The sequence below is a fragment of the Perognathus longimembris genome, chromosome 15, assembly GCF_023159225.1.
Source record: "Perognathus longimembris pacificus isolate PPM17 chromosome 15, ASM2315922v1, whole genome shotgun sequence".
NCBI lineage: Eukaryota > Metazoa > Chordata > Mammalia > Rodentia > Heteromyidae > Perognathus > Perognathus longimembris.
The window spans coordinates 3,358,053-3,370,788 of record NC_063175.1 but is presented as its reverse complement, the minus strand read 5'-3'; the positions used below and the strand labels follow the sequence as shown (position 1 = coordinate 3,370,788).

At 36.6% G+C, this 12,736-nt stretch overlaps 1 protein-coding gene and 1 long non-coding RNA gene across 2 annotated transcripts in view; both read right to left on the bottom strand.

Annotated features, from left to right (window-relative positions):
* Window positions 1-12,736, bottom strand: part of Smchd1 (structural maintenance of chromosomes flexible hinge domain containing 1) — a 138,105-nt gene that overhangs the window by 17,398 nt on the left and 107,971 nt on the right. The window contains exons 41-45 of the mRNA XM_048363666.1: window positions 11,875-11,997; window positions 9,270-9,460; window positions 7,573-7,682; window positions 7,367-7,437; window positions 426-597 (exon numbers count right to left, since the gene is read on the bottom strand). Of these exons, the coding sequence (XP_048219623.1) occupies window positions 426-597; window positions 7,367-7,437; window positions 7,573-7,682; window positions 9,270-9,460; window positions 11,875-11,997 (667 nt within the window). The remainder of the gene's footprint in view (window positions 1-425; window positions 598-7,366; window positions 7,438-7,572; window positions 7,683-9,269; window positions 9,461-11,874; window positions 11,998-12,736) is intronic.
* On the bottom strand, window positions 2,070-3,779 carry LOC125364217. Its single transcript, XR_007213445.1, has 2 exons — window positions 2,525-3,779; window positions 2,070-2,300 (listed from the first exon to the last, which is right to left on the bottom strand). It is a non-coding gene; the product is annotated as an uncharacterized LOC125364217 (long non-coding RNA).

Here is a 12,736-nt window from a genome sequence, read left to right as displayed (position 1 = left end):
GACACGAACTCATTACCAATACCAGTGTGCCATGAGTCTTTACTACATGTGGTATTGCCCTAGTACAGCATGGCACCTATCTTTTGTTTAGGGACCATGTCTTTTTTTTTTTTTTAACCAACTTACTACTTGAAATTATAGCCTGTTTGCTGTGTCAGGGCTGTGATATATATTTTCCTAGTGGTATGATTTTTAAACAACCTTATATTGTTTTCCCACTATCTGGATGATAAATATTTAACTTTTTCAATATGCTTCTTATTATATGTGAAATAAATTTCTTATGATATAAAAAACAAAACAAAACTAAGTAAGATATTACCCTACAAAAATTACTGGCTTTTAATGTTAGAATCTAAATATATAACCCCCTAAAAGATTAAAACCAAACTAGAAATTATTATTTAGGAACTTATTCAACTTACCTATTTGTTCCCCTAAAATCCTGCACTGTTTTGGTATTGGAGCTCCAAACACCATTCCTCGAAGTTTATCCATTGGAGGAGCTTTATTCTGAAGTCCTCCAAATTTTCCGTTACTTCGAATTCGATCTCCATCTCTGGTCAGTAGTGTGGGGCAATGAGTGATTTTAACAACCTATTTTAAGCAAATGAATATTAGTGAGCAACTTCATTCAACTGCTCTGAGAAGAGAAAAATTCTTTTCAAGTTTTAGCTTAAAATAGTATCAGTACAAATGGAAAAGGTCACATTATTAATTTAATTCATAAAAGAAAAAAGGGACAATCCTGAGAACTAGGTACTTCTGTAATCCATGGCAGTAATTATCAAGGCAGCTTTGAAAATGTTAAAATACATTGTTCAAGGAGCTTCCAAAAGAGCCTGTATTCATTCACTGTGCTAAATAATGAAAAATGGTAAACTTACAAGTGTTAGTAAGTTATATTAATTATGGCACATCCACACCAAAAAAATACATTGACAAAAGGAAGCAATCTTTTTTTAAAGAGTCGTCTTATGTAGTCCAGACTGACTTCAAACTCATGATCTTCCTCCTGAGTACTAGTATGACAGCTTTGTTAAAGAAATCTTGTGGGGCTGGGGGTATGGCCTAGTGGCAAGAGTGCTTGCCTTGTATACATGAGGGCCTGGGTTTGATTCCCCAGCACCACATATACAGAAAACGGCCAGAAGTGGCGCTGTGGCTCAAGTGGCAGAGTGCTAGCCTTGAGCAAAATGAAGCCAGGGACAGTGCTCAGGCCCTGAGTCCAAGAACCAAGACTGGCAAAAAAAAAAAGAAATCGTGTGAAGAATTATTTACACACTTAAAAAAGTATTTGGTTTGGTATAGTAAATGATCACAACTTAATTAACTTGATGTGTATTTGTGTTTTGTACAGGTGATGCCAGTGGTGGCAACACAAAAGTTTTAAGGATTAATATCTCAAATAATAAATATTTAAGCTTACAGACTGCTGTATGTTTCTTTGCTAACAGAATAGCAATATGGAGAAGACAATTACAAGTCTCTGGTAGAAAAGACTCTATAACACTTCTACAAACATCATAGACAGTTTTAATTGCCCTTCTTGATTTAATAATTCTACTTCATTAAGCATACTTGTCAAGACTAAAAGTCATGGCAGTTTTTGCAAATTTTGTGAATGAACAACAGGACTGCAATTCTGAATATTATCTTATTTAAAACCTTTGTAGAGACAGGCAAAGGGATTAAGCAGCAAGAAGTTGAAGTGTCAATATAAATGGCATAAAGTACTTAGAGAAATGGCATAAAGAATTTAGAGAAAAATAACAGACTCCTGAAATATGCCAAGGAACATCGAAAGCACCTCTGCACAGAACTTTAAAACAGTACTTAATTAGATCATTGTATATAACTTCAGAAATTTGAAAGAAAATCAATATGTGCTACAATCAATTAAAAGATAAAAGTAACTATTTTACATATACTTCATAATTTTTATTTTTTAAGCATACGTTTTGCTATATTACCCAGTTTGTCCTTAAACTACAATCCTCCCACATGTGCCTTCTAGGTGCTCAGATTGCAGCTCTATACCATCATATCCACCTAAAAGTATTTTTTTGAAGATTGGAGAAATTTTTACCAATTATAAAATGTTTCCAGGAATTAGTCTTTCAAGTATTGACTGATCATTTTTCTCTCTTGGCACATTCATTAGAATCTACATTTTCTCATTCTGTCATTCCTGTCTCTTCACTCTTTTACACCCCATTTCTCTTTTGCAGTTGAAGCCATTTTTCAATTAACTCATTTTCTTTTAAACTGTTAAGTCTGCCCAGACAATAATTTGCTACCTATTTTTTTATTTTATTTTATTTTTTGCCAGTCCTGGGCCTTGGACTCAGGGCCTGAGCACTGTCCCTGGCTTCTTCCCGCTCAAGGCTAGCACTCTGCCACTTGAGCCACAGCGCCACTTCTGGCCATTTTCTGTATATGTGGTGCTGGGGAATCGAACCCAGGGCCTCATGTATACGAGGCGAGCTCTCTTGCCACTAGGCCATATCTCCAGCCCTGCTACCTATTTTTAGAAACTAACGATCTGATATTTTTCTTTTCTCATTGTAACACTTCATTGAGCTATATTAATCATGCTCTAAAAACATATGCTCTTGATTATTTATAACAATTGGTTGCACAAGTAATTTTATCATGTCCATTTATGTATATAATGCATAATCTTGATCATAATCACCTCCTCTGTCTCCCTGCTCTCAATTTTAATATGGAAATAACTTCAGCTTTAAGATAACAGTGATTCTTTTAGAGAAAAATCTGGCTTTGTTTAGGTGAGACATCTAAGGATCCTCCAATCCTCCTATAAGAAACCAAAAATTACCTTGAGTTTTTCCCCCCCCCCCCAGAAGTAGTATAAATGCATGTTGCAAACAGACATAAAGACCAATTTTTGTTGTTGTTGTTGAGCTAGCTAGGAAAAAATATTTTTTTCTGTGTCAATTTTCTGTCAGTTTCCAAAATCAGCAAGAGCTGAGATGAAAACAGCATTAAAAAAAAATTCATTTTGTTCATTCTTAGAACTAAGATTTAGTCCAGATGTGTTTGTTTCAGACTCCCTACAATGGTAGGAATTCTAGGTTTATCTCCTATCCTTCCTTTGAAACCCTCAAAAGGATGAAAATTGGTGCTCGAGTTTAATTAATTTGGCAAAAGACCTCAAGAATCTGCCTTCAATGTTCTGTTTACCTACAGTTCAAAAATTTTAATATTGAAAATAGCACTTTATCTTATCCTGGAGTTTTCTATGGTTATTTGATTTGTCTAGTTTGTAAGCCTCCGTGCACAGTGGTGTGGCTAAATCAAGTTTGTACAAGACTCCAAGAGCAAGCTCTCCTGCTTTCAGTGATTTCATATAAGCATCTGAAAAAGAGTCATGATGAATATTTACATCATGGAAACTGGGAAAGGCTAAAAAAAAAAAGCCTCCCTGCTCTCTGCCAGGGAGCTGGTTATTCAACAGTTAATAACACACACTTTTGTCTCATACATCATACTTAAATTATCTGATCAAACTAATTAGAATCTTCTTGTTACTATGTTATCTGTTGATTCTATTCTTAATAGTAAAGCTGCTTAAGTTCTCTATAAACAGATACCAGGTTATTCTAACATTTAAGAGGTATAGTCTCTATTACATAATTAAGGACACATAAAAATGCTAATGGTCACCAGACAGTAGCCCATTTTGTACTTTCTGAAATAGTTTATGGTTTCCATTACTAGATTCACAAGGAAATATGAGATACTTAATAATATTTGCTGTATAATTTTCAATAATATCATTAATTTAGCTTTCCTAAATTTAAGAAGCCAAAGTTCTTCCTGCTTCTTTACCAGGCCTGAAGAAAAACTGCTTTGACTACTTCTAGCTCTACCAGGAATTAGTGTGATAAGATATAGATATTACTTGTTTTGGGCTTAAGGTTTCTTTTCTATAATTGAGACTCAATGATATATAATGTCTTCACAACTCTTTGCAGTATTTCATGTTAATAGCTCCTATTTTTTTTTTTTTGGCCAGTCCTGGGCCTTGGACTCAGGGCCTAAGCACTGTCCCTGGCTTCTTCCCACTCAAGGCTAGCACTCTGCCACTTGAGCCACAGCGCCGCTTCTGGCCGTTTTTTTTTTTTTCTGTATATGTGGTGCTGGGGAATCGAACCTAGGGCCTCGTGTATCCGAGGCAGGCACTCTTGCCACTAGGCTATATCCCCAGCCCCTAATAGCTCCTATTTTAAACTGGTCTATTTTTCTCTTACATAGCTGCAAACATTCTTACTCATTTTCAGTTTGCAATTCCACAATTATTTCAACATAAGGCTAACCTCCTAGTATTTTCAGACCTTTAACACTTATTAATGTATTACTTAGAGCTCAGCGGATGAGCGTATGCTCCAACATGTTTGATTAACAGTACATATAGGAACTAATACATCTTGTATATCAAAGAATTTAAGTCTTCAATTGAAGACTTAATAATTTTTGGCATTCTATGAATACCAAAAAAGACCTTTACTTACTGGAATTTACATATTCTAAAGTCAGTGTGCTATATGTGTTAATTTTCTCAATCTTTATAATAACGTTTCAAAGTAGACTTCCTTTACTTCTTTTAAATGAGCAATGTGAGGATTGTACACAGCTCTTGGCATGTGCTATGAAGTGTCTACCACTGTGTTATATCCCCAGCTCTCCTTCTTAAGTAAACATACAAGCAATAAAAAGTAAAATATCCAACATTACATAGTGCATCTTCTTCTTCTTCTTCTTTTTTTTTTTTTTTAAAGTACAGAAAGTAGGGGCTGGGGTGTGCTTAAGTGTGGAGTGCCTGCCTAGCAAGTATGAAGCTGCAAGTTCAACACCAGTATTGTCAAAAACTACTTCACATATATGATTTTATCCTAGACATAGTCATTTTGCAACCTTCAGTAAGCCATCTGTACATTTTCCTTGCCAAAATATAATACATTTTAATAGCTTCTTCCCATCCTATCATGTAAGCTATAATAATGCTGTTTAATCTTACTTGAGGAGCACTTAAGCCTGCTTCTAAGATTATATTTTATATCTTAAAGAATTTTTTGTATACATCTTGAGACTTTTTTTTTTGCCAGTCCTGGAGTCTAAACTCTGGGCCTGGGCACTGTCCCTGAGCTTCTTTTGCTCAAGGCTACCACTCTACCACTTGAGCCACAACACCACTTCTGACTTTTTCTGTGTATGTGGTACTACCACTAAGTCACATTTCCAGCCCATCTTGAGACATTTGTAGAACATATCTATAATATTCATTGATTGGTGTTGGAAAGTTAAACCCAGGGCCTTATACATTCTTTGCAAGCATTCTACCACTGAGCTATATAAGATCACCTATATATTACTTTAATACCTTGTTATAGTTTTAAAACAGCTACGAAATCTTTGCTGCTGCCGTCAAAGAAAAGAAGTCCATGCCTACCATTCTACCCCTCTTTGAATACAGATTGGTCAGATACTAGTCAACTGAAGTGAGTATATGCTGAAGAGGCTGGGATTTAAAAGACCTGAATGCTTTGTCATCAGTGTTTGAGACATACCCCACCTTCATGGAACCCAAATACCATGTTGTGAAAAAGCTCAAGTAGCTACAAGAAGATTGCCCATATGGAGAAAGCCAAGGCTGCTAGCTGCAGTCCCAGTGCTGAGCCAGCTGGTAACAACTAGCTAGGAGTGGGAAGTAGAATCTAATTAATTTTCAAAAATAATTTCAATAGGGTATTTCTAACTTGGAACTTGCTGTGTTGGGGATTTTTTTTTTCATTTTTCGCCTGTATATCAACAAAAAGTTCATGAGTAAGAAATGGTCAGCCTTAGGGCTAAGATAAAATCCAATCTATTGCTAGACTGTGGCCTCAGGCTCAAAGTCAAGCATGGCAGTACTACCCTCCCCCCACCCCACCCCACCCCCGCCCCCCGGAATATTTTCCCTCTCTCTCTCTCTTCCCCTCCTCTTCCTTTCCCCCACTTTTAACATGGTTTTATATATATGTGGCCTAGGATAATTTCAAATTCTTAGGCTCAAATGATCCTTTGGCTTTAGACTCTTGAGAGCTGGGAATGCAAGTGCACAGCCCTGATTATGCTAAAACTCTTAATGGCACCAAGCAGATAGGGTCAATGGAACCACTGGACAATGCTAGCTGACTGGCTAGATGGCAACCAGTGCGATCAGAAAAGTAGGGGAATTATGGCAAGCTCCCATCATTCCAGTGTAATTACACAAACTGTTACTAGCTAACACCCTTTGGAGAAATTCAGAGGAGGTAGCTTACATTGTCAAATTTCCTTCCAAAGGTGCTATAAATGGAATTGTGTTCCCTTACACTTGGTATGAAATCCTAATCCCCATTATAGCATTTGTATACACCATTTAATTTAAAATGAGGTTATCAGTAAGCTCTGATGGCATTTGATTACTATTCTTATCATTAAGAGGGCAACTTGGACAGGGTCACACATAAATATGAAGGGATATACAGGGAGAGACAGCCATCTATAAGACAGAAAGATAGGCCTGGAAGAGACCCCTCACTCAGTTTTTAAGAAACCAACTCTGGTAGCACCTTGAATTTGGACTCCCAGCCTAAAAGCCTGTGAGATGAAAAGCTTGTACTGTTTAAGCTGTCCAAGTCGAATATTCTTATGACAGTCTAGCAAACTATACCAAATTATACTGTCTCCAACAATGAGTTTTGAGTTTCAGATAATCATAACTTTAAATACATCTCATTTGCATTTGCGTCTTAGAACATGTTCACATATTTTTGTCCAATCTTACATTATTAATATGCAGGATTTAAGTTGGGTTGGCCAAAGCTACTTCGTTATTTGTATATGCACCTATCATTAATGTTTTTTTGTTTATCCTATAGACATAATCTTACTATGTAGCCCAGTCTAACCTTGAACTCTCAACCCTCTGCTTCAGCCTTGTGGCTACTAGGATTTACAAGTATGTGCCACCATGTCTTGAGAACAGAATGATTATTATGTCCTTATTATGTTGTCTTATTTTTTAGCCAGTCCTGAAGCTTGAACCCAGGGCCTAGATGCTGTCCCTGAGCCTCTTTGTGCTCAAGGCTAAGTAAGGCTCTACCACTGGAGCCACAGCAACACTGCTGGTTTTTTGAGTAGTTTATTGCAGATAAGATTCTCATGGACTTTTCTGCCTAGGCTGGCCTCCAATTTTGATCCTCAGATCTCAGCCTCCAGGCATGAGCCACCGGCGCCCAGCTTACTATGTTAAATTTTAAAAACATTAAGTTAGAATTAATTAGACCTAAGGTTAAAAAAGAAATGAAGTACAAACCTCTTTTCTATAATGATTGGCTGCATCCAGGTTATCCAAAATAATGGTGTCTCCTAACAGCATACCAAATACTAAAAACACCAAAATATTAAAGAACATTAATAAAATCAGCACTCATAGGCAAAGAACATAAATTTCATTACCAGTAATTACAGATCTTTATCACAAATATCTGTACAAAATAAACACACTACAATAACCTTTACCTGTTTCACAATGTTCTACATTATCTGGAAATGTTAACAAGTCTCGGGCAAAAACTGGATCTCCAATGGGTTTAAAATATAATTTTCCATTTCGGAAATGAGGTAGAGGTCTAAATTTTAAAAAATAAAACAAAGGTATTAAACACATGTAACTTAATTTCTAAAAATAAAAGAGAAACACGATTATGCATCATTTTGACCATACACTGAGTGCCCATCTATTACAAATGACAGCCTAAATAATTAGGTACTGTGTCCTAGAAATAAAAATAGTTACCACGTAAAAACACCTGGTTGGTTTATTTGTGCTAGTAACTGTAAGTAAAATGACTTAATATAAGGTAACTGCTTAGCTTGATGAGGAAAGGAGAAAGACAGCCTTTATCTAAAGCTGGACCTTATGAGGATGCCAACAACCTACCTGCCCTCAAGTGAGGCCACTGAATGGGTACAGGAAGTTGCAAAATTGAATTCTAGGACAGATAAGGGAGGCTTTAAATACCCTTGAATTCCTACTCTCACAGAGTAGAAAGAACAACTAAAGCCCAGGGATAATAATAATAATCAGTTGCAGAGATAATAAATGATTGGGACTATATATTATGGAGAAGGAGGTGGTGAAGTTAATCAGAGTAACCGGTAAAAATCCCTATACCTCCAAAAAGGAAGAGGTGAGGAAAGAATACTAAGAATAGGAACTGATATTTAACTAGTTCCTATAGCAAACCTTATTCATTCTTTCCCTAAATTCATTCATCCATCCCTAAATCAAATATTTTCATTAATTGGTCTCCAGGGACTATAGGGATAAAACAGACCTTTCTGAGAGAAAATTTTTTCCAGAAAAAGCATTCCCCTTATCAATATAGTGATCTTGACCTGGCAGAAGTCTTATGTTATCTAAAATGCATTTGAGTAGCAGAGCGGTAATTTTTTTTTTAATATAGATTTGAGCTCAAAAGGCAGCTACTTTCTCAATCTATTTAGATTACATGATGAAATATAAGATGATGAAATGAACTCCAAGTTATAGAAATAAGTGGTTTATGATTGTTGTTATGTTCAATGTACCATGTGAAATTATGCCTTTTTCTTTTGCCTTTCTTCCCCTGATGTCACTAACTGATTCTGGTACCCTGGGTATTGTATATACATTTATCGGAAGTAGGGAAGTGAAGGAGAACATCAAAATGGAGAGACGAAGGGTAAAAGGTAAACCAATGCAACAGTAATACAAAACTATATGCTGTAAACCAACTGTACAACTTAGAGGAGGGAGGGGGAAAGGTGGGAGAAAAATGAGGAAGGAGGTAACAAGTTTGGTAAGAAATGTACTCACTTTCTTTGGCAATAAATAAATCAGTTTTTTAAAAAAGGTAAAACAAAAATTAAAAAAGTCAGAAGTGAAGCTGTGACTCAAGTGGTAGAGTGTTAGCCTTGAGCAAAAATACTTAGGGACAGTGCCCTAGCCTTGAGTTCAACCTCCAGGATTAGCACAAAAAAATGATAAATAAAGGCTTTGATTTTAAAAAACAAAAACAAAGTGAACAACAACAACAAAAAAGATTGGGGTATAGTTTGGGCTTAGTAAAGATCTTGACCAGCATGTGTGAGCTCCTAAGTCTGATCCTAATACTGGAAAATTAACCAGGCAATGAATTCCAAAAAAGAATTGAGTATGTTCACATTTCTCTGACCTTTTCCAATCCGGCAAAGTCTTCTTATAAATAGAATCAAGGGGTAACACCTGTTGACGACCCTGAGTTTCATCATATATACGACGTGCAGCATCAGTGGTCAGGGTGACCACACAGTCCATGTCACTTGCCAGATGCCAGGAAATAACCATTGCAGCTCTATCATCTTCAATTTGTGCAAGATGTGCAATCTACAATTCATTTTAACATCAAGTAGAACATTTAAAAATAAACATAAAAATCTCATTAAATATTTTAAAGGCCTAATCCTAAAAAGCAAAGTATCTTTCTGAAACATGAATAAAATTAGAAATTCTCATCCAAGTGAGGTGGTGCACACCTGTAATCTCATCACTTGAAGAGGCTGAATTTGAGCCAACCTTAGTCACACAGTGAGACTGTCAATGAACTCCAAGTTATGGAAACAAGGGGTTTTTCATTGTTGTTATTTTTTATTTTTTTTTTTTGGCCAGTCCTGGGCCTTGGACTCAGGGCCTGTGCACTGTCCCTGGCTTCTTCCCGCTCAAGGCTAGCACTCTGCCACTTGAGCCACAGCGCCGCTTCTGGCCGTTTTCTGAATATGTGGTGCTGGGGAATCGAACCTAGGGCCTCGTGTATCTGAGGCAGGCACTCTTGCCACTAGGCTATATCCCCAGCCCCCATTGTTGTTATTTTTAATGCACTATGTATGTGAAATTCTTTCTTTCTTTCTTTCCTATGGTTCATCCCTTGCTTTCATTATATTTGATTTTGGTACACTGGGTATTGTATATACATTTATCTGAATTAGGGAAGGGGAACATCAAAATGGTGAGACAAAGGATAAAGGGCAAACCTATGCAACAGCAATAGTCACAAGACAACATGCTGGAAATTAACTGTACAATTCAGGGGGAAGAGGTTGGGAGGAAAGTAAGGTGAGGGAGAAAAATGAGGGAGAGTGTAACAAGTTTGACAAGAAATGTACTCATTACCTTACATATGTAACTATAACCTCTCTGTACATCACCTTGACAATAAAATTAAACTTTTTTTAAAAAAGAAAGCACTCAAAGCTATAAAAACTTGTATTAACTTCCATGTATTAAACTGTCTATTTGGTCATTAAATTCTTTGGCGGGGAGGGGAAATGTCCATAAATTAAATGCCAGTAAACTTGCAGGTAAATAAAACTGTTGCAAATACTGTCATCTAATTACAGACAAACTTTTCAAATATTTCAATGTCTGAATTAAAATAGCTGCATTTAAATAATAAAATGCAATTTATATTCAATTAAGCATATATAGTTAATATGCCTTTCAAAGCAAGTATTTCACTTTGGTATTATACTATTTTAGAATGCTAAATGTCACAAGTAAGAATTGTTTCTTCACTTTATGCTAACAGGAAAATTTCCTTGAAACTCGGGATAATCATTTGATTATTTGGAAATATTTGCATTTAATCACAGGCCTCTGGCTCAATATCAAAACCTCATTCACTGTGCTGGCACAATACTGCCTAACCTGAGTTGGTAGCACACATCTGCCTAGCAGTAATACTGTTTTTATGTTACTGTTCAATATACCACAGTGTGTATGCTTGTTTTCCAAACCACTAGAAATAGTTGGAAGAAAAGTTAAGATGACAAGGGGGGCAGGGGAAGAGGAAATGTTAAAATGTTAGTTCACACTGGGAATGTGGCTTAGTTGTAGAGTGCTTGCCTATCATGCATGAAGCCCTAGGTTGAAGCCCTTAGTATCACATAAGAAGAAAAGGCAGGTAGTGGCTCAAGTGGTAGAGTGCTAGCCTAGAGCAAAAAGCAGCTCAGGGACAGCGCCAGGCCATGAGTTCAAGCCCCAGGAGTGGAAAAACAAAACAAAACAAAACAAAAAAAAACGTTGCTGCATGTCAACAAAGGTGAAAAGTTCTTGCCAAGATAGAAAGGCTTAATAAATATAAGCCAAAGAAATGATTTCTTTTGTGTGACAAAGTTCTTATTTTCTAAAAGAAATACAATAATGAAGTAAAACCTATTTACAAGGGTAAAGCAGCTATGAAGATCTAAGGCAACACTCATCTAAAGAACTTAGTAATGATTGGAAACAGAAGTTCTAATTGAAAAAAAATTTGTTCAACACTGGATAAATGAAAAAATAACTTCTGAAACGAAACCAAGAGTAAAAAGATAACAAATGAGAAAGAAAATGGTAATTATGTTACTTGGTAGTAAAATATACTCAAATTTTTTATTGTTGCTTTTTCTTAAGTCTAGGGATTCTCTAATAGCCTAAGATTTGGAACTCAAAAGGACACTGTTGATATTTCTCCATATTAGGATATGTCTGAAGACACAGCTACTGATAGTCATGACTGAGAATCAAAGTTCAGATCCTATGAATAATGAAAACTTCCACAGCCTTCTCTCCTCACAGGGAGTAGACTGCTAGACAGGATCTGTTAAACACCAAGACCAATAATCAGAGCAGCTAGATTCCCACCTCAGTTCTTCTCAGCCATTAAAGTTTCTTCCCCGCCAGTACAATTTCAGTTTCAGTGATGTTCTATTTTAAACAAAGATGAAACAATAATGCACTGTTTCTTAAAGAATTTAAATACAAACCTTTCCCAAAACATCTCCAGTGCCTTTAGTATAATTTGGGAGTGTGCATGATCTTCGGGGTTTTTTCTTTAGTTCTTCCTGTTCTGCTATCTTTCTTTTCAAAACTGCTTCAATGTATGAAACCTGTAATTTATAAAGAAAAATTTATCCGTAAGGCCAATTACTACTATAGTAGACAGCCAATAAAGATGACAGAGAAAAGTCAACAATTTGGAAAACTTGAGAACACAAAAGTTAATCAGAGGGTCCCAGCACCAGTGTTTCACGTCACAATCCTAACTACTTAGGAGGCTGAGAGCTGAAGATTGTGATTTGAAGCCAGGCTGGTTATTAAAAATCCATTAGTTTCTTTTCCAATTAACCACCATAAAGTTGGAAGTGGAGCTGTGGCTCAAATGGTAGGGCACAAAAGCTGAGGGTCAGCTCCCAGGCCAAGTTTAAGCCCCAAGCCCTAAAGAAAAACAGTTAACCAGGGGACAAAATGGAGGATTAGAAATATTCACTGTTTTGGCTTGGTAAATGAGAAGTGTTAGGTAACACATCTCCTTTTCTCTTCATAACATTGGAAACATGGAAAAGACAGCAGAAAACAGAAACCAGGCACAACAGAAAAAAATGAGAAAGTTTCTAGTTGGTCTCTGGCTTCCTAGATGGGGGAAGGGAAGCTGAAGATGCCAACAGAAGGCACCCTCCACCCCCAGGCCACTACACCTGTCCTATTTAACAATGGAGACTATTTGGCTGGGAATATAGCCTAGTAGCAAGAGTGCTTGCCTCGTATACATGAAGCCCTGGGTTCGATTCCCCAGCACCACATATATAGAAAACTGCCAGAAGTGGCGCTGTGGCTCAAGTGGCAAAG